Raw genomic sequence first — 23,734 nt, 5'->3', positions numbered from 1 at the left:
CCCGTCTTCATTAGCCCGGTGGGGGCAGAACATTAGGACGATAAATCCCATTTCATTCCATTTATCGCAGTTTCAGGGTCGGTTTTAGCTTGTACGGTGCCCATGGGGACCTTGCATCACCAGGGATCATTTTTTGGCCATGTTCTGTTACACTCACACAAATGCTATATGGTTGTCAGTCTGACAGATGTATAGATACAACTTAAACATACATTATTCAAGCGCTAACATTGTCTATTGCAGGTCTTTCTTTAGGCCTGAAATGTTATAGACATTTATTAATTACAACTAGACATAATCAACTCTCGATGCCGTCAGATGCCTACCATATTTAGTGGATTTAAATACGTTTTGTGCAGGATGCGGTTAACAACGGTATTAATGACAATCGAAGCTAGCCTATACATGTAATTATATCGCCAATTCCTTGGCCCAAAATGAAGTAATCATATGCTTTATATAAAAACGCAGAGATAATATAAAAGTCTGTGAACCGTTCAATTTACACTGTAAGTATAATGTTGCCCCTGCCCCGCCCGCCCCCCCCCCCCCCACACACACGCACACGCACACTTAATCCGGCCTACTCAACTGTTTCGAATTCCAATTCCACAAATCGACCTAAGTAGGAGACAAAAACCGGACGCATCACATTAGAACGGTTCTGTATTGTTTTGCATTTTTCAAGAGTTTAATTGCTGCTGTATTTTGAACACACAGAGAATCGTTGTTTGAGCAAGCACAGACTTCAATGTTTGTTTACATTGCCAAGGTATAATTACACGGGTCCTTTAATAAAAACCATTTAAGAAATATTTAACTTGCCATCGAAAAGTGCAAAATAATAGATGGAAAAATTGTGAAACTAAAGGATTCAGTTTTCAAGATGAGATGAACGACAATTGCGGTGTCACTTAAAAAGTTTTCATTTCATTTTTTGACAAATTGACAGTTTTAATTGAGTGTTCTTTATATTGCCCGTGCGTTTAATGTCTTTCTATTAGTGGGGAGAATTTATTATGGCGAAATGACGTTAAATCAATGATGGCGATGACGAACGGGTTTTTATATTTTATTTTTACCAGGAATATGATGCGGCAATTTAAAACTATCAATTTTAGAGATATTGTTGTTTTTGTTTCTTTTACTGATGATACTGTGTTTCAACTTTAATATAAATTTATACCATAAATGAAATGAAATGAAATGAAATGGAGTTTAACGTCCTACTTTTCTGCTCCTAACCTGGGCTAATGAAGACGGGCATACGCCATACAGTGTGCTATGAGGGAAATTTTGCCCGGACAGCGGCACTACGGCCTACTCTTATATCGAATTCCAACTGCCAAGGGATCTTTTACGTGCACGCCAATGTGTACACGGGACCTCGGTTTTTCGTCCCATCCGAACGACTAGACAGCTTTCCTTGTCAGCCCTTATACCATAAAGCTTATAACTCTATCTTAAAGGGACATTATGGAAGATTGGATAAAGAACTGACAGTTCTAACTATAATAGTTAAAAACTAGATAATGTAAAGGGGATATGTGAAAAATTTCAGTCAAATTGCTACACTCTGAATCGAGATATTAGCGTTTGAATTTTCGGCCTAGCCTCGATCATCATTACTAAAGTCGGTACGTTAAAAAAAAAAAGACATAGTCTCGTTTAACAATTTTTTGATTTAATCATGAATGAAAATTGAACAGCAGATCGGATTATAATCCAGTAAATATCGCAGTCTAGCGATGACACCGAGAGTTGATTATGGTCTGGATAGGTTAATTAATGTCTAATTAACAATTTCTGGCCTAAAGAAAGACCTGCAATTTGCAGATTTAGCTTCTGCATAATGTATGTTTAAGTTATTTGGGTAGAACAAACTACCAGAACCAATTCACAGATAATTAGGGATCGAAACAACTGGTGCGTATCATTAATTAGTATCTGGAAATTAACGATAATCAAGAAATCTACCCTTTCTTTACATTATAAATCCAGCGTCAAAACTTTAAAACAAGTCCATTTTTGAAAACATTTTGACAACTCCTGGATTGTATTCAAAATGTCAAAACGACTTCTAGATAAAATGGTGGAATTTTTTGTCCGTTAAGATATTGGTCTGTGGATGTATGGAGGGCCACAGATCGTCCAATCAATCATGGCTTTATGTCTTCTTTAGTTACGTTACAGATATATTATCCAATCATCATTCTATCTCGACATATCCTCTCGTTATCCCATCCCTGCGATGTATCTGGTCACATCGGTGACTTCGTATTCCTCGTTGGGTTCGACTTTTTTGTACGATTCCTTTCTGATTACGCAGATGAGGTAATGGTTATTTGTGTCCAACAGAACCAACAGCAATTGAATTAAGTGCATATTTTCAGGGCATCTGTTATCAGTTTCATCAGTATGAAATCTGAAAGATGGGATAACTTCTAATACCCATTATTACCCAATGTTCTCCCGGGATTAATTATGGTGCGGGACTGTTTTCTGTTGACCTCTGGGATTGCACGCTATCAGTACAGGCAAGATGGATGACAGGGCTTTACGCTGAATACTAGAAGTTTTTAGTAATAAAGCCAGGATCTTAGTTACGCAAGGGAAGAATGTGCGCATTTTTTGATGTTAACGATTCCATTGAACCAAGTTCGCATTAATTTAGTGATTTCTGTTGTTTAACTAGGCAAAGTTTTATAAGCCAGGTTACAGTAAGAACAGTAAGACTATGGCGTTCCTTGATATATAAAAAAGCGAACCATCGAATAAAAACAATAGTTTTAATCTTAATTCTTAATCACGTCCTTGCCCCGATGGTAGCTACCTGCAGGCATTTCTACTGAACATAACCAATCTTTGAGTCATATCTAATCCAATCTATGGATAAACAAACTCGCGATTTCTATATTGCACGAAAGGACTCGAATGACGTATTTCAAATTTCTATCACATTTCGTATTTCGATAAACGACTTCCGATTTCTAGAATAAATTGAGATAAGAAACAAAACAAAAAAACAAAATCCTGCCAGCGGCCATATTGATTTTACACAAAGTTGGTCATGATTAAACTACTAACACTATCTAAATGTTTAAGGCCCCGGGGTTCCCTCAACAGACCTACTAAGATTAATCACCGTTATCACTAAATGCTTTTTAGTCATATTTATGTATTATTCATTGTCGTGGCTGCAAGCTAAACGTTCTTCACGTGACTGTAATATGCCGCATGCAAGCACTATGCACTAGCAATATAATATAACATTAAATTTAGTGAGGGGGGTTGGATGGCCGAATGGTTAGCACGTGTACGCTGTATTATAAGGCCTGTCATTGAGTCAACTTACGTGGTTTCGAATCCCCGGTTGTACGTGACAAGGAGTAGGATCGCCTGTCTCCAACCTCGTGGGTTTTCTCCGGGTCCTCCGGTTTCCTCCCACTGCTAAAGACCCCTACGCGCAAGCGAGTTATTGAAATAAAACATTAAAACCATATGTTGGTCCCGAAATGACCTAGTTTGTGTCGAGTGGACGTTAAACCCCATCTCTCTCTCTCTCTCTCTCTCTCAAATTTAGTGTTTGTTGAAAGAGAATTAGATATTGGGGCTCGAAACCTCGAAGAAGGATGTTTTACGTGTTTTCACACAAAACAAGATACTTTCCTTTAGGGATAATAATCTGGTATTTTCCTGTTAAAAGGGTGATTTTCGGGCAAAATTACAAAGATAAGTTTATATTAGGCAGAATTTTTGGAGCCGCTCAAACATAAAGGGTCCAGTACGCATGTCTATGGTTGCAAAAAAATCATAATATGTGCTTACCTGCTTTAACTGTGACGTTTCTAGACATGATAATTCCGACTACATTTCTGGCTACACAGCGGTACTGAGTATTGTGAATGCTTGGCGCGAAACGTTTGGAATCAAAAGGCGGGAAATACAGGGTGTTGTTCGGTAGAATTGCCAGGAGTCCGGTAACCTCTTCCACCGGTGTTCCGTCCATTCGCTGCCAGTCAAGTTCCGGCGCTGGTCGGGCGAATGCTGCACATGAGATGGAAGCTCCATTACTATCAGCGAACGCCACGACTTCCGGTATGGTGTTGAGAAACATGGGACCCTCGGTCTTGTTGTTGTCATCATTGGGTAGACCTAAAAAATAACAAAAATAAAATTTTATTATTGTCCCATAATAACCTACTCCACCTTTTATTTCATTTCTTAAAGGAGGCAAGTCTTTAACTCAGTAACATCCACAGTCTTCGACATTGCAAGCACGACTTATATTGGTCAGTTTAAATCAACATTGATGTTTATATCTTACCGTAAAAAGACAAAATGAAAATTTTAAAATTGGCACACGGATCGTGGGTCAGAATGCTTTCGAGTGCCATTTGTAATCAGGCGACTCAAAGAACGAGAACAAACATACTCCATAGGAGAATACTACCTGTTTAGACTGGAATAACCAGACGCGAAAGACTGCCATTCAGGTTGGGGTCTTCAACATAACGGAATAGAAATTACAGTAAAAACAAAAACGATTGAATGTACATTAGTTTATATACATTAGTAGTACATTATTATATGCGCTGCGACCCATTTGTGCCGATTTCTAGGTGCCAAAGAATAGAGATTTAGCTCCTTTAATTCCCATAATAGCATACTGCTTGCCCTATTAGCCCGGTTGGTGTAGAAAAGTAAACCCCATTTTATTTCATTTAAGTGTAGGAATACTTTAATTGAATTCAATCGTAAATTTATGCTGATTCATGCCGGAATTACAAGTCAGGGACTCGACACAGTTGTTATGGGAAATTACACCAGCTCAGAATTAATTTCAGATTACATCTTCAGCCAATTATCATAAATGGTGGCAGCGATTTCTTTAAATGGTCTGCGCAATTTTAGATTTTTTTTCCTTCTCAATTTATTACCCAGAAATTCAGAAGAAATGACTGGTAATTCTCTTATTATGGTTATATTCACATCTGATGGTGGCCTAACTGTGTAATTTTAACCGTTTCAATACGCTTCATAATTACACTTAATCTTAATTGACCCATTTGTGGAAGCTGGCGAAACTAAGTTAGAAATTGATACAATTCTACCGCCATTGACTGGGTTTACTCGATCTCAAACGTATAACCTTTGACCCTCTAAACGAGATATAAACGACATGTAACATCGATTTTTATTGGACCTTTATTTTTTTTATCCACACCAGATGTTTTTGTGAAAAAGGCGCGTGTTCTTCATCCGAATGTTCTGTGTTTTTTACGTGTTAATGCGACTACTTCGTGTTCTCTTAATTTGGTATTTCTCGGGAATATTCGACGTTCTAATGAAAAAACAGCACGATTCACCCTTCCAATCTGTCCCCAACATTTGCAGTTTATCTGACCGAAAATGAGAATAACGAAATTAATTTGTACTTTGCAAAGATTTGCTGATAACTAAGCCCGAATTTGACATTGGGACAACCGCATCATCAATTTGTACTTTGCCAAGATTTGCTGATAACTAAGCCCGAATTTGACATAAGGACAACCGCATCATCAATTTGTACTTTGCCAAGATTTGCTGATAACTAAGCCCGAATTTGACGCCCGCGGCCGGGTCACGGGTGCATTCAAAACAATGGATATATACAATAGTTTTTTTATTGTTTGAAATGTCTGTGTATACTGTGTCCTGTCCGTAGGTTTGCTTTGTATAGTTTTGTTTATACTTCAACACTACCCCCCCCCCCACCTCTATCTCTTATGCGATTTCAAAGTAGATGCTTCAATGCCCTCTTTCTCCCTAATCTCTTATGTTTTTTTTCGAATTCTTGATATTTCTAAAGACAATAATTCGATTCAATTTCTCTGCAAATTCAAAATCCAAAAAAAGGGTTTATTCCATTACTCAACACTTTAAGGTATAATTCTCTTGCTTTCAAAGACATTTTGTTCTTTCCAGTGGTTTATTTAACGAATGGCGGATTAACACAAATATTTTTCACTAGAGAAGAAAAGCCCCTTTCAATCAACGAAAGTATCCATTAATCCAAAATGTAAATGGTGGCGTGTGGTTAAAACAAAGACAACGATTGGTTAATTGGCGAGATATGTCAGTCTCGCGAGAACAGAGATTAAAAACTAGTTCGGCCATATTGAGAGAAGATATTAGACTTGTGAGACAGCACCGCGTGTTCCGGAGTTTTCATTTAACCAAATTAATATCAATATTCTCATTTTTTGGTTGGGTATTTTTTTAACCAGAACCATTAGCAGGCAACCATTAGGCAATCTTGACTGTGATTATATTGACGGTTGTAATGAAAGGATGAGATAATTGAGTGCTAATGCATTTTTGATAATTGAATGTTAATTTAACAACTTTGTTGACGATGAACTCTTCAACCGTTTTCAAATTTGCTCAACGTGGACGATGTTAGGCTTGAATATCTATGAATCAAAAGTTATTTTAATATTTTTATGTACCAAAGGGTTAATGAATTTTGATGATGGTCTTAAAATTATATTTACTAATACACCAACAAAGGAATTGCGTGGTGTGGTGGGGGGTGCGGGGATGGCCGAATGGTTAGCACGTGCGCGCTGTATCATAAGGCCTGTCATTGAGTCAACGGGCGTGGTTTCGAATCCCCGGTTGTACGTGACAAGGAGTAGGATTGCCTGTCCAACCTCGTGGGTTTTCTCCGGGTCCTCCGGTTTCCCCCACTACTAAAGATCCCTACGCGCAAGCGAATTATTGAAATAAAAGATTAAACCATATGTTAGTCCCGAAATGACCTAGTTTGTGTCGAGTGGCCGTTAAACACCATCTCTCTCTCTCTCTCTCTCTCTCTCTCTCTCTCCCTCTCTCTCACGAATTCCGTGCTCCCATTACAGATAACGATTGGCTTGCCAATGGGAACTGATCTTATCCAACATCCTCCAAGGGTGATATCGCAGACAAGTTATCTCCTGTGATACTGTTGTTGTCATGTATGATTTCAGTTTTGTTGTTTTAATTATTTAAGTATGTATTTCCCCCACAGTTGTGTTTTACTGTTTTGGCTTGATAACTTTGAGAGAATACTCTTCGAAACGTTACCCAAATAAATTAGTAGCTGTTTTCCATAATTTTGTTTTCTGCATATATTTGCCTCACATTTTTCTATTACTGTCAGCTTGATAACGTTGGGAGATTAATCTCAAAGGTTATCCAAATAAACTAGTAGCTGCTTTTTCCATAAATATGTGTTATATAGTTTATTGATCCATCCAATCTGATTAAAACACAGAACCTATATTTCGTTTCGGTTTTTTATAGTTTTATAGTACGACCCCTGACGCGACCTCCCACTACAACTAGTCTGATCTTCACGTAGTGTAGGCCATAGAAAGTATAACGAAACGAAATATAGATCTGTACTGTAATCAGATTGTTGTTCTATCTAGTTACTGAATGCCTCTAAAAGATTAGAATCCCGGGTTGTACGTGACAAGGAGTAGGGTCGCCTGTCCAACCTCGTGAGTTTACTCCGGGTCCTCCTGTTTCCTCCCACTGTTAAAGACCCCTACGCGCAAGCGAATTATTGAAATAAAATTAAACCATATGTTAGTCCCGAAATGACCTAGTTTGTGTCGAGTGGACTTTAAACCCCATCTCTCTCTCTCTCTCTCTCTCTCTCTAAAATATTAGTAACAACTAAGATAAAATCCAAATTTTAGTAATTTGATTGGATAATATAAGATTGATTTTAGTACTTAGCCAATCAAAATTGAAGTATCTACTAAAATTTGGATTTTATCTGTAGTTATGATATCGAGAAACCGGACCCAGTTGTGACTGTTGTGATTAAGCACACTGGAACACCACGAAGATCCGATTGACTTTTGAAAATAAAAGTAGCAAAGTGTGCTTTTGATTTTGTATTGTCTTAAACTCTTGCCTGTAACTTTTATGCTGAAAACAAGTGTTTAGAGTTTTATAATGAAGAATAGGGGCGGATTCGGGATTTTCAAAGGGAGGGTTCGACATAACAATAGGCCGTAGCAGCGCTGCCAGGGCCGTAACTAGCTCAGAACAACAAGAGAGGCGGGAAGTGTTCTCAGGGGTGCTGTAAAATTGACGGACATAGTATATCTATGGTCGACAATTTTTTCACGGGGGAGGGGGGGAGCGAACCCCCTAGTTACGGGCCTGACCGCTGCCCGGGCAAAATTTCTCTATAGCGCATTGTATGGCATATGCCCGGCCTCATTAGGACGTTGAATACCATTTTATTTGATTTCATTAACATTCCAATAGGAAACTGTAGATAACCAAGAATGTACTTTTTGTTTCTGACGATACAGCCTAACACGATGACATTTGTAATACCAATACTTCTAGAGTGCACAGTGCCAAGAAATATTCTTAAAGTACAGAATAATGGAAGCAAATTCAAATATAATAGGTAGGCTATCGACACCGTGTTGTAATTATGTTTATACAAATACAATATCGACTCCAAATTGTAATTATGTTAATAAAAAAAAAAAACAAGTTTGTGAGAAACTGATAGATATTGTTATTATACAAACAGATGCTGGATAATCACTAGCTCACGTGGTCTTTGAAGTGAATCACATCGTGTGCTGTAGGTCATAAACAAACCTGGTTGTTAATTATGGCTGATTGGAAAAACCTTAGAATGTGTAGAATTAACGTTCTCATTCCTACTTTATCAAACAATACACCGGGCATTATTGAGCAATAAAATAGTCACGTGACACTTCATATCCCCAGCTTGTTTATTTTCCCAAAGAATATTGGAACTATAAATTAGTCACGTGACTAATTTTTTTTAGCCCGGGACTGTTGTTTATTACTAACGTTATTTGAATAGTTTCGGTCACGAGATGACATTTGATTGGTTGACCTCGTCACCCCACGAAACCGTTATTGGCAATAAGCGCCGTTTTCATCCGCCTTGGTCATGACGTCAGGTTGACAAGAGGGGGGAATATTGGTGTATAATGCCCACTGGGGGAATGGTTAAAACTTGAAATATTGGCCGAGTAACGAGGGAAATTGAAATAAAACAGAACTTTGGCGGTTAAAAGAAAGCATCCCTCGTTAATTACGTTTAGAACGTGAATATTGAATAAGAATGGCTAAACTTGACGTAACGATGTTTTAACTGTTACTTGGTGATGGAGTAGAAATTCTAATTACGTTTTATTAAATTGTTTGTAGTCTATTTTACAACTCCATAGTAATAGTTTTATTTTACAATACTTTATATTTCCTTCTTTATTCTTAAATAAATCGGTGTATTCTTTACTAATTCTTACTGAAACGGTACCTATTCTATACTAATAGTAAGAGCGGTGGGGGGGGGGATAATTACACAAAACAAAGCTACGGACAAGACACATTACGTAGAAATCACAAACTAACGTACATATCAGATTAAGTGAATGGATCCGGGGGCTAGTCGTAAGCATCCACTGCGCTGTACAGGCCTGAGCCTGTAGTCTGCTTTCTTTACTAGAACAGCCTGTATTCTTTTCTAAATCAGCCCCGTTCTTTCTTTACTAAAACAGTCTGTTTTTCACTAAAACAGTCCGTATTCTTTACTGAAACAGTCTATATTCTTTACTAAAACAGTCTATATTTTTTCCTTACTAAAACAGTCTATATTCCTTACTAAATCAGTTTGTTTTTCACTAAAACAGTCTATATTCTTTACTAAAACAGTCTATATTCTTTACTAAAACAGTCTATATTCCTTACTAAAACAGTCTATATTCCTTACTAAATCAGTTTGTTTTTCACTAAATCAGACAATATTCTTTATTGAAACAGTCTGTTTTTCACTAGATCAGTCCATATTCTTTCTTTACGGGAACAGTCTATATTCGTTACCAAAACAGTCTATATTATTCTTTACTAAAACAGTCTATATTCTTTACTAAAACAGTCTGAATTCTTTACTAAAACAGTCTGAATTCTTTACTAAAACAGTCTATATTCTATACTAAAACAGTCTATATTCTTTACTAAAACAGTCTGAATTGTTTACTAAAACACTCTGAATTCTTTACTAAAACAGTCTATATTCTTTATGAAAACAGTCTATATTCTTTATGAAAACCGTCTATATTATACTTTACTAAAACAGTCTGTATTCTTTACTAAAACAGTCTATATTCTTTATGAAAACAGTCTATATTATACTTTACTAAAACTGTCTGAATTCTTTACTAAAACCGTCTGTATTCTTTATGAAAACAGTCTATATTATACTTTACTAAAACAGTCTATATTCTTTACTAAAACAGTCTGGATTCTTTACTAAAAGGGTCGACTCTAGTTGTCAATGATTTGTGAATTTCATCCCCATTGGTATCCATTTAATGAAATCAAATGTTGTTTAATGTCCTACTTTTCTATAACCGGACTAATGAAGACTGGCAAATGATAGCAGCTACGCTCAATAATATTTTCCATATCCAGATGTCTAGCGATCTGTAACATCATATCAATGATATCGACGATATCTCGTTTTGTGGGCCACCATCCTCCTACTGCTAATAACGACTATCAAGCCAAGTATTGCATTTAATTTTTTTTAACATATATTTGTTCAGAAATGACCTAATTTGGATGTTAAACCCAAATACCCCCCCACCCATCCCCCACCCTCCCCCGCCTATCTCTTTCTCTCCCTGTTTCTCCATATTGTATGCAGTGGTAGAATATATTACACATCACATGTCGAGAACAGGATTTTAGTTTTTGTACTTTATCGTGTTCTTAAGCCATCAAGGGTTTTAGATTTATTTTCCGATTTGAAGGATTTTTTGTAATGGTTAGTTGAAAATTGATGAATTCTAATTAAATTCTTGTAAGGAACTGGTATAATCCAGGCTAAACTTTAATGAAAACCTGGTTAAAAGATCATCAAGCCTTTTGAAGTAACACGCAACAAAACGCTTTAACATCTTATTTAAGTCTTTCGTTTCGTTTGAGCTGCCACGGATCTGACAAAAAAATGAACGCGACCAAATTATGTTTTGAGCTGCATCACCCAGGCGTTTATTGGTAGAAGTATAATGGATTTGTTGGCCTGGCGTTAGTTCATTTCTTTATGTCACCTTTACCGGAATTTTATTAGACTTTCTTATTAAAATCACGCAACCTTGTTTTTAAGAGAGAAAAGACGGCCCACAGAAGTGTGAACTAATTTGCTATTACGTCATTTAAGCGTTAGGTCAATTAATGATTTCTTCTAAATAACACGCACACCAGTGTCGGTCAAAAACACGCAATTGTTTCCGGTTTGCAGGTTTTAATTTAAAAAGACTTGCTGTTTTAAATAATTGAAATCGAACGAGACACTTTAAGCGACATTTCGAAACAATTAGCTAAATAGGTTTCGTGTGAGAAAACGAGTGTCAAGTTTGCGTTATTTCTTCATAACTTTAAGCGACTTTCCGCTTACTGTTCTCTAGAAAAACATTTTCGATGACTACTTTAGTCGTAGAGTACATACATTGTGGGTCGGATTGGTTTCATTTCAGGTACAACGTACACCCTGTAGTTTCATTCAACGTAAAACAGTCATTCTACAGTATCATTCAAGGTAAAACAGTCATTCTGTAGTTTCATACAAGGTAAAAAAAAACCCAGCTATTCTGCAGATTCATACAAGGTAAAACAGTTATTCTGAAGATTCATGTACGGTAAAACAGCCTTTCTTTAGTTTCATACAAGGTAAAACAGTTATGCTGCCAAATCATACAAGGTAAAACAGCCATTCTGTACAACATACCAGGTACAACATTCATTCTGTAGTTTTATATAAGGTAAAACAGTCATTCTGTAGTTTCATACAGGGTAAAACAGCCACTTGGCAAACGGCGAGACCCCCGAAGAGTTTTGGTTTCATGTGCGGTCTGAATGCTAGAGATGACAGAACTTAGATCCAATGTGTTACACGAGCTCCCCTCCCACCATCCCCGCTCCTATTGTCTACGGGGCTGAAGTAGATAATATAATTTTTCCTGTTCACGCAACCGTGAAGCGTAGTTTCATTTTTTGATGGTCACTTTGTTTAATTCTGCTTACTATGTCATATTTTCCTATTTTAACTTAAAACATTCGGCCTAATTTGTTCTCTAGAAATAAATCTGATTAGATCTATTCAACAAGGCCACCTGCAGATTTCGTCATAGGTCACGAGATGTAAACAGGGCTAGCGCTAACCATAACTCTAATCCAAGACCCAGACCTAAGCCTTACCCTAACCCACAATCCTCGGCAACAATCATGTGCCCTAACCATATTTACATCCCGTGACCTTGGCTCAATATGCAGGTGGCCTTGTGAAATAGATATAACCGACTAAATCTCGACTCTGATTGGCCCAAAATATAAAATGACCAATCTGGGTTGTCCTTAAAAATGACAGTAATTTCCTAGCGTTCAGAACTCGGCAATACATGAGGTTTGTTTACATTTTAAAATGATTGTGTTTTTGTTTCATCTGTTGCTAACCAGATTCATGAAAGGATAATTACAACCCTCCCGGCCAATATCTCCGAACCGAACCCCAAATTAAAGCGATCAGTTCTTTCTATAGCCGTTTAGTACAGGTCTGACATTATCGTTAGATCACTGATGAAAGGCGTAATGACTGTTGTTATTCACCAGTTAATATCATGTTTGGGGCAGTGCGTCGAGGGCATTATTGACTATATATATAACCGCCTACTTTTTATCACAGACCAGAACAAAGACGAGAGCGAGAGAGAGAGAGAGAGAGAGAGAGAGAGATGGGGTTTAACGTTCATTCGACACAAACTAGGTCATTTCGGGACTAACATATGGTTTAATTTTATTTCAATAATTCGCTTGCGCGTAGGGTCCTTTAGCAGTGGGAGGAAACCGGAGGACCCGGAGAAAACCCACGAGGTTGGACAGGCGACCCTACTCCTTGTCACGTAAATGCAATGAAATGAAATGGGGTTTAACGTCCTACTGTTCTGCTCCTATGCTGGGCATACGGGCATACGCCATACAGTGTGCTATGAGGGAAATTTTGCCCGGGCAGCGGCACTATCGCCTACTCTTATATCGAATTCCAACTGCCAAGGGATCTTTTACGTGCATTCCAATGTATACACGGTCCTCCGTCCTGCATCACTGACAAGGGGGAACCACGCCGGAAAATCTGGATGAACTTTCTCGGCCAATGCAGGGATCAACACCCGACCTCCAGGCTAGCGAGCCAGCGTCTTACCCACTTAGCCACGTGACCCCCTCCTGGTCACGTACAACCGAGAACAAAGACGAAAGATGGATATATTATTGTGTTGGTGTGTTGATCTTTTCATCATCTTTGTAATCAGGAACTATTCGTATCACACTAGACTATCCCTGTATCGTATTCGTTCGTAGGGAGCAGCCGCGGGGGCTTAGTGAGTAAGACGATAGCCATCCTCATTAGCCCAGTTGGAGCAGAACAGTAGGACGTTAAACCCCATTTCATTTCATTAAGACGTTGGCTCGCTAATCTGGGGGTCCTGGCAAGGACAGGTGTCTAGTAGTTTGGATAGGACGACAAACCGAGGTCCCTAATATACCTTATACTCTGTGAACCACTAGAGTTTATGAATGTAGTCATATGGTACAATGAAACATGTCTATATCAATAAAACTGTGATTTGTCATCATAACTCGATAAGTCCCACCAATAAATCACACTGTAACACATGTTCAAAAGGCAATAAAACTTGCCCTTATAGTGATAAGTAAAATAACAGGGTAAAAGCTCCATCTGTCGGCAGGAAGGAATACGACAGACGTCAATCTGTGCCACCATATTTGTGGAAGATATGAGTAATGTGACAAGACGTCAGACTAGTTGTTCGGGTTATAGATTAACAGAAAGTTGCAGGACGAGGTTTAGGTCCAACCTGGGATAGTTGATGTGATAAGGACACGGCCCTGTGGAAATCCTGAAACCGACTAAATACCACCCAATAACTCTTCAGAACGTTACTCAATAACAAATAATAACAAATGAAATGGGGTTTAACGTCCTACTGTTCTGCTCCGACTCGGCTAAAGAAGACGGGAATACGCCATGCGGCCTGCGGCGATGAGGGAAATTTTGCCCAGGAGGCGGCACTACGGTCTACTCTTATATCGAATTCCAACTTTCAAGCGATCTTTTGCGTTCACGCCAATGTCTACACGAGACCTCGGTTTTTCGTTCCATCCAAACGACTAGACAGCTGTGTCTGTCAAACCCTCCGTCCTCCACCACTGACAAGAGGAAACCACGTCGGAAATTTCTCGGCCAATGCAGTAGTTATAACAAGCGGTTGTTATATGTTTGTCATCAGGGAAATTTAAGCCACTGCAAGTGTCGGATTAATGGGCATTCGTGGCTGCTGTCCAGGAGCCTCCTCCAATGTTAGAGAGCCCCCAAAACGTTAAGTGAACCGTTTTATTGGTGAATCAAAGATTTACTAAAATAAAAACTACTACGAAAAAAGGTTCAATTAATGTACATGTACTGCTTATATATCTTTAATAAACATACTACGACAAACGTAAATACTGTAAATATTCCAGGGGCGTCTCCAGAACTCTGAACACATAACTGTCTTTCTGAAGGGGTGGGGGGCACAAAAATCTAAATCTTACTTTGGTCACATCCAATGTTGAATAGTTCCATCTGAAATCCGGTCTGTTTCCATTCATTAGCCAAAATATAATGTAATTATCATAGATCTAAGCTGAAATGGGGCTAGAAGGAAACTTCCAATTCTTTTTAATTTTTTTATTTTTTTCGTGTTGCTTCTGGTGGGGTTTTTTGTTGTTTTTTTTCTCTCCAAGGAATGACTCATTTTCAAAGTACATAATAAAATAATTACCACCACGGTTGTATGAACGTGCATGTTTCAATTGATAAGCTTCAGAAATATGGACGGAAGTAGCAGATTTATTGCCGCTAGTCCCGCACTGACCACATGTCTAGTTATTGATTGGCTAATTAAACTAGGAGTTATCATGGATAATGGCCTGCTTGTTATGTTTGATTTTATTAATAACACACTGATAATGCGATGCTTATCGTTTCGAGTGGAGAAAATACCATAATAATCAATTATAGCGGATGGGTTTATTGTGCCTTAATCTAAACGTAACAATACCCGGCCATATTGGTTTTTAATTTTAAATGTCTTGTTCGTGTTCGTCTTTTATTGTACACGTATTAAAGTGGTAACAATGTAAGACTGTAAGTCATTTATCGTACACGTTTTATAGTGGTAACATCAAAGAATACAAGTCCTAAGATCCTACAAAAGCAGATTAGATAATTTATATTTCCGTTAATTCCCTAACAATAGTTGTACTATTCAGGAATGAGATATTTACTGCTAATAGTTGTACTATCCTGGAATATTATATGTACTGTTAAATTCGTAAGATAATAGTTGTACTATCCCGGAATGTACTGTTAGATTCGTAACATAATAGTTGTACTATGCCGTAATGAGATATTTACTGTTAGATTCGTAACCTTTTCAATAAACAATATAGTTCCATTAGTTTTGAAGTAAGTTATCTACGATAATCTTGAAATAACCCAAACACAACAGCATGGATAACAATCACTAACAAATTTAATTATTTTCCACTAGTTTCGAAGTCCACTCAACACAAACGGGGTCATTTCAGGAATAACATGATACAGTATACCTTAATAATTCGCCTGTTTGTAATAAATATTTTCAGTTAGCTTTTACAAAGATATACTTTTCATAGTTTAATAATAAAAAAAAATAAAATTCCATCAGTCAATCCATTTTCTTTTCTTTTTAAAAAAGAAATAAAAAAAATTCCCATTAGAATTGAAGTAAGTTATTTTCGGTTAGTTTCGTATCATTAGTTACATACAACCAATGGAAGATTTTTCCATTAGTTTTGTCATATATTCTTTATAATATATAAGATGGAATTTTCTATTTGGTTTTGTAGCATATTTGTTATATAAAATCAATATGCCACAGATCACCAAGTTATTAAACTATTCGTTATTCTAAAAAAAATCGAAGAAAGCTTTTTTTTCTCTTTAGTTTGGTAAGATATTTTTAAGGTTGTTAATATCATTGACTGCGTGTCATATAGAACACGGTCTGAACAGCTGTGCTATTTACCAAAGTTATTGAATGAAATACGTCAAGTTGAAATATGGTTGATGTGAAATGGGGGGTTAACGTCATCCGGGCATACACAATGTAGTCTGCTATGAGGGAAATTTTACCCGGGCTGAGGGAGGGCGTGGTCGCTCACGTAGTAGGGCGCCGGCTAAATTAACCAGAAGGCTCGGTGTTGGCTTGAAATGTTTCCCCGATATTTCCAGATTGACTTCCCCTTATCAGGGCGCAGGGTGGAAGGCCTGCAAGGAAAGTGTCTTATTGTTCAGATGGAACGAAAAACCGATGTCCCGTGTGCCCATTGGCGTGCTCGTAAAAGGGTCCTTGGCAGCTGGAATTCGAAATTAAAAAATATAGGCCATAGCGCCGCTATCCGGACACACTGTATGGCGGAGCAGAGCAGTAGGACGTTAAACCCCATTTCATTTCATTAGCCAATTCGGTGCTGCAGTGGCATGTTAAACCCAGATTCATTTCATTTTCGATTTGGAAGGAATAATTCTACACCTAAATCGTTGATAGGGTTTAATCAATTATCAGATAACAATGTTTACGGACAGCTACAACCCATATTATCTTCTCTCAAGAGATATAAATCTTATAAATATTTCTTCTTCGTTTGATAACACAATATTTTGAATTCAAGGAAAATCACGAATCGTTTTTTTGTTTTAATGATAAAGACAAGAATTCGTCATTTGTCCCTAGAGCTTCAAAAATATAATCTGATTTGATATTATAATAAATAATGTAACCATTATCTTTGCTTATCGTTTTTATTATCTTAACCTGTTTTTTTTTTATTTCCTGTACCCAGGAGATTATCAATTGTTAGTTATGATTCGTAATTTACAGATGCTACATAATAATGCATAGAAATATCTAAAAACTTGTTCATATACACAGAGTTGTGTTACATTAAACATTGATTTCACCTATTGTTGTCATATATTCTAAAACTTTACACTAAAACACCTAGGTAGAAGTCATTAAAGTGACTCTTACATGTCATGTTAAACTTTACACTGAAGGACCTATATCTAGCCGACATTAAAGTGACTCTTACATGTAGAACTTTACACTGAAAGACCAAGAAGCAGACATTAAAGTGACTCTTACTGGTAAAACTTTACACTAAAAGACCAACAAAGCAGATAATATTAAAGTGACTCTTACATTTAAAACTTTACACTAAAAGGGCCACATTAATGAGACTCCTACATGTAAAAGACCTACCCAGCAGTCAACAATAAAGTGGTTCTTTGATATCCGATGTTTCGGACTGTTTTATATTTATACGGTCTATTTCTGGGAAATGAACTTCTCAAGGCTTACATTTTAACTATGGTATTTCTTTATCATTTTTAATGTATGTATTTATTTTTTTAATGCATTTTTTTTTTAAATGTATTTATTTATTTTTTTATTTATTATATCAAGTGCGTGTAAAATTGTAAAGATGTTAAGGTGCCTTACATTTATAGAGAGAGAGAGAAATGGGGTTTAACGTCCACTCGACACAAACTAGGTCATTTCGGGACTAACATATGGTTTAATTTTATTTCAATAATTCGCTTGCGCGTAGGGGTAGCAGTGGGAGGAAACCGGGGGACCCGGAGAAAACCCACGAGGTTGGACAGGCGACCTTACATTTATAACTACATGTAAAACCAATAAGGTACCAAATTAACCGGGACCTAGTCACGCAACACTGTGGCTTTCTGTCCCTCTAAGTGTGTATTCAATTCAACGTTTGATGCGACATAATATTTGGTATTAATATTTTTTTCTGTTTTAACATTGTCCCTTTAAAAATGTGATTAAACCAAATTTCATTTCATTCTCCAGGTGAAAGTGGTTATCGTAGCGGATAGTTGGATAATTAATTTTAATAATAAAAACATAAAATATCACCCAACTATGTCACCGTACATTAGTGCAGGGCGGGGCAGAGAACGAGAAATCGGGTGTAAAGCTCACTCGACACAAACTAGGTCATTTCGGCACTAACGTATGGTACTATTTTATTTCAACAATTCACTAGCGCGTAGGAATCTTAAGCAGTGGAAGGACGGGGGATGATGACCTGGAGTAAACTCATCAGAAGGTAGGGTATTCGACACTAGTCTGTATCACGTCCAAATCACGCCTCTTGACTCAATGACAAAATTTATGATCTGAAGCGCACGTATTAGGCTACTCGACTACCTACCCCGCTCCAGGAAGTACAGGGCTGGCGAGATATTGTCCAGTCGTTCGGGTGGGACGAAACACCTATGTTCCGTGCATACGTTGGCGAGTACGTAAAAGAAACCTTGACTGTTGGGATGTGAAGACAATTTGGCGAAATTTACGCTCATAGCACACTGCATGGCATATGCACGTCTTCATTAGTCCAGTTGGTGAAAAAAATTGGGCGTCACCACCCTCCTCCTCTCCCCCTCTCTCTCTCTCTCACTCTCTCTCTCTCTCTCAATAGCTAGGCTTGTGTTACTGGCCTGACCAACGCTTTCAGAGTCGATCGTCCAACCCAGAAACAATTCAAGGAGAATTTGACAGGCTGGCAGTGAATAAATTATCACGCAAACCGCGCCAGACGTTCAATTAATTTATTAATATCTTTCAACAAATTACCTGCAATAAAGATAGATGAGTCGCGTGGTGTGCACGTGTCAAGTGAGAATTATGGTTCTCATATTAAAGAGTAAAAGTTCTATACGTCAATAAATAATACATTGTTTAATCTGGCCGACAAAATTCATGATAAATAATGAATGTTACTCGTCATATAGGAATTCAATATAATATTCTTATCTACAGGCAGATGTGATTCAGTTACATCAATCGGGAATCATCGTGACCAGGTGTGGCTGGTTAATCAGATCCCCGGGATTTTCCAGTGTGGTTTCACCTTGTGGTGTTGGGTGGAGGCCTGGTATTGGTAAAACATCTAGTTGTTCGGATGGAACCAAAGACCGAGATCCCACGTACAGGTTGACGTACACGTAAAAGAACTCTTAAAAGTTGGAATTGGAACTAAGAGTAGACCGTAGCGCAGCTGTCCGGGCAAATGCTACTCAGGGCACAATGCGCGATTGAAGTAGAAAAATAGGACGTTAAACCTCATTTTATTTGATATCATTTAACCATGAATGACAAAAAGCAATAATGATATTGTGTAATACGACCCAAGATGATTCTATCAGCAATAATATTTAAATTATCAAAACTGGCATCATGTTGCTGTCGATAGGCGTTTTAACACTTACTGTCTTTGATGGTCCGACACGAAGCTTGCCATGGCAGCCAGATCCCAGATAGACTTTCTCAAATTACAAAATAACATTTAAAATCACGAATATGAGGAGGAAACACAATGAATTATTCATCAAAGGGTGTATATTTGATATTCTATATAAATGTATATTTGATATCAAATTAATCTAAACCTATTTGTTAGATCTCTAAAATCAGAGGTATTTAATATTTATCAGTGCGCCGAAGCGGGGCGAAAGGTTCTAAACATCTGGTGGTATCCCGAGCAAAGTACCACACGAAATAGTGGCTGGCGCTTTCTATTTTGTCTCTTCCTCCTTGCTTTTGACATAAAGACGCAGTACAATTGGTCATAAGAGAGTGTTCAACAAAATAAAAGAGAGAGATGGGGTTTAACGTCCACTCGACACAAACTAGGTCATTTCGGGACTAACATATGGTTTAATTTTATTTACATAATTCGCTTGCGCGTAGGGGTCTTTAGCAGTGGGAGGAAACCGGAGGACCCGGAGAAAACCCCCGAGGTTGGACAGGCGACCCTACTTCTTGCCACGTACAACCGGGGATTCGAAACCACGCCAGTCGACTCAATGACAGACTTTATGATACAGCGCGCGCACGCTAACCATTCAGCCATACACCCCCCCCCCCCCCTCAACAAAATAAAAACTCAAAAGAAAGCAAGATCAAATGGGGCAGAGTTTGCCGATAATGGCATGGTCCCCAAAAAATGAATTGGTGATTCAAAAACAGTAAGCTTAACGCGATGCTTGCTCCAAGTTTCGAGAATATTGAGAAGTATTTATCCCCCTTCCTTTTAATAAGATTGGAAATGTTTATTTAGACTTTGATAAAAGACTTAAAGGACAATATTGGTGTCAGTCATTATGTGTTTTCCTTTTCGGTCCGTCACTTCCGATTGTTGAAACTTTCATTATGCATCTATCGCAGCAATGGTCTCTGTGTTAAAATTATATTTGGAACGTATTTAACGAGTTCTATCACATATGTGATAATGATTGACACCAATATTGTCCTTTAAACGGATTAGAAAAACAAAACCGAATCGTACACTAATTTTTGAATGTGGCAGCCATTCAGGGCAGAGTTCTATTCACAAAGTTGGTAGTTCTCTCCGTGCTGAATGGTAGACTACGTATGTTGCTAACACCACGTGGTACACATGTACTACTGCATGGCCATGGGTCAAATTATCACTCTTGACGGGAGCTTTAATGTGCGTTTCTATTTAAAGGAGCTAAATTGACACAAATGGGTCGCAACGCATATAATAATGTAATATGAATGTATATAAACTGATTTACATTCAATCGTTTCTGTTGTTACTGTAATTTCAATAAGTTATGTTCAGCGAAATACGTCAGAAGTCTCAATCGAGTGGCAATCTCTAGCGTCTGGTTATTCCAGTTTACACCGATAGTATTTATTGCGTATGCTCTCCAGATAAGAATATGACATCACCGTTTTACTTGTGGACTATGTCTAGCCACGTTCTTCGAGTTCCTTATTACAAATGGCGCTGAAACGCATTATGGTACACGATTCGTGTGCCAATGGTAAAATGTTTATTTTGTCTTAAATATTGGATATCAGAAGCCCACCTTTTCTCGGTAAGATCACAACATCAATGTTGATTTAAATTGAGTTAGAGACTTATAAAACTTATCTACTTTAATATTGTTGATCAACCGAAATAATATATTTATAGAAGGATCATACCGTCAACTGTCGGAAGTATGAAATTGGATGGTCAGGCAAGACAAACAAATGACCTGGACCATTTATAAAATCCTTGATGAGAAAGGATTAATCGCACCTGCCATTACAATTAGTTATAAGTAGGCTATATTTATTATATGATCTGATTAAACATAGACCAATCTATAACAATAATAAACTTGTAGTCTTGTATTGACCAGTGTCTATTTACAGTCTTGTATTGTCCAGTGCCTATTTGTACCGACCACGTGTTTAATTGTTAGCTTACCTTTGATCTATAGAATATATTGACCGATGTAGAACTAAAATGGCCGACCAATCAAGTAGCAATAATGGATCTTTTTTTCTAGAATACCAATTGTTGTTAAACAATCCGACATCAATCTGTCGTTCGGTTGAAAATATTAAAGGACCGCGGTCTGATAAAGAGAGAGACGGGGTATGTAAAATATTTCTTATCTGCGACATCGTCCTCAAATGAATTGGACGTTAAGCGCCACTAGGATCTGCAAGAGTTGCTATATAACCTGCGTTCTGGACGGCGTGAGGGACTAGCCAATGAAACCATCTTTTACGGCGACTTCTTGGCGTGCGATGCACGGAACTGTGGGTAAACCACTAGAAACATCAATTCTGATTGATTAATCAATGTCTGGCGTCATAGGGTCAAAAGCTGTTCGTACGACCTCTGACGCGACCTTTTACTACAACTGGTCAGATCTTCATTTAGTGTAGGTCATCGAAAGTGTAAAAAAACGAAACGAAATCCAGATCATTGGTCGGCGATATCACCGTCGGTGGAAGCGGGGGATAATCCCAACGAACGAACCAACCCAAATAATCAGTACTGCCATATTACGAAGGCTTGACGGATGTATTTTAAATCAGAGCATTGAATCGTTTCTTTAAGACTTAAGAACGGATTGTCGTTGTTTTGTTTGTTCAGACAACGTTATCAAACCTAGCCATGACCCAAAAAGTATTAAGATCTGAAAATGGTATTTTTGAGATCCGAATTTGACTTGGCATAGCCGATTGCTGCCAGATAATTAATGAATTTATGAAATTGAATTTGACGACTTATTTTTTTTTATCAACCGGTCTAATTAAGAGCGCTATGGGGGATATCTTGTCCGGAAAACAATTTAATTGCACCTGTCATGGGTTCTGTTTCGTGCACGTCAAGGTATACACGTGGTCTCGGGTTTTCGTCCCATTCGAACGACTCAACGCTTTTCCCGGCTATGTCCTTCGTCCCGCATCACTAGCAAGGGGAGAACCACCCTGGACAGAAGGCTGTTGGTATCCAACTCACCCCACACCATGGTGAAAATAACGCCTTTAAAGTACAAATGGTTGTCTAGTCACTAATGGAATCTGATCAAACTAATTAAATAATTTATTTTGACCTCAATCACCAGGGAGGGTTTGCATCTTTAAATGGAAACACTATGGTTGGACAAAATGGAGTAGAAAAGGCTGCTATATACCTGAGTAGATAAATATTGATATAGATATTGTGTCAACTAGGTGCGAACTCATCTCAGATAAATAAAAGCCGGTCTTTGATAAGTTAAGTTGACAAGTAGCCATTGTCCGAGAGAAACAGCACGCGACAGAGATAATTGACAGGGGAGTGGATAGAGGCGGGTTGATATCATTGTATCCAGTTGTTAGTATATCAATCAAGACAAGTATGTTTAAGGCCTGACAATTAATTAGAATAATATATTTATGAATGAGTCAGATTGCTAGAATGATTTATTGATTCAATGGTCAATTTTATACACGCTCATAAAACATCTGCCTTTATTAGGTGGCCGTATTACCTTATTCTCTATTAGATACACGTGACCGGTCGCTATAAAGACCATACAATACAATGAAATGAAATAGGGTATAACGTCTACGATATCACCTTAGGTGGAAATGGACGTAAAACTCTAGGAATGAGCGAACGAACGGTATAACGTCGCACTTTTTTGTACCAATCTAGATAACGAAGACGAAATGAAATGATCGATCAAGACGTAAAGCGCCCCCCTACGTCACAAAATGTTCAATGTTATATACCCGGGTCGGATTAAGCTGGGACCCATGCATCAGATGTGGAAAGGGAGCATATTCTGGTCATTGTTCGTCACACTAACACAAATGGAAGTTGTATATCAGTAGACAGAAACACATTCCGCACACAGAGAGCTATCTACTTCAAGAAATGATACAAGTTTAATATGGGATGTTTATTTATGGTACACAGGATATGTAAAATATGCGGAGGGAGGGGGGGGGGCGCTTTACAGCTGTGGTCCCTGGCTGCAGATTCATTTCTGCGAAGGTGTGTGGTCTCAAATGGTTTAAAAGATACAACTAATTTCACGACGAGGAAATATTGACAAGTGTCAGAATAAATGATGGACTTGTTCCCACTTGCCTTTTTAATATTAAAGTCAATTGTCGTTAATATGTAAATTCATCTCTCTTTAAACAGTTCTCGTACT

At 37.8% G+C, this 23,734-nt stretch overlaps 1 protein-coding gene across 1 annotated transcript in view; it reads right to left on the bottom strand.

Annotated features, from left to right (window-relative positions):
* LOC126830571 (cell adhesion molecule DSCAM) overlaps positions 1 to 4,133 on the bottom strand; it is a 53,182-nt gene extending 49,049 nt beyond the window's left edge. The window contains exon 1 of the mRNA XM_056102817.1: positions 3,829 to 4,133. Within this exon, the coding sequence (XP_055958792.1) occupies positions 3,829 to 4,117 (289 nt within the window). The 5' untranslated portion in view covers positions 4,118 to 4,133. The remainder of the gene's footprint in view (positions 1 to 3,828) is intronic.
* Between the last annotated feature and the right edge of the window lie 19,601 nt (positions 4,134 to 23,734).

The sequence above is a fragment of the Patella vulgata genome, chromosome 8, assembly GCF_932274485.2.
Source record: "Patella vulgata chromosome 8, xgPatVulg1.2, whole genome shotgun sequence".
In the NCBI taxonomy this organism is placed as follows: domain Eukaryota; kingdom Metazoa; phylum Mollusca; class Gastropoda; family Patellidae; genus Patella; species Patella vulgata.
This window is presented reverse-complemented; position numbering and strand designations above follow the sequence as displayed.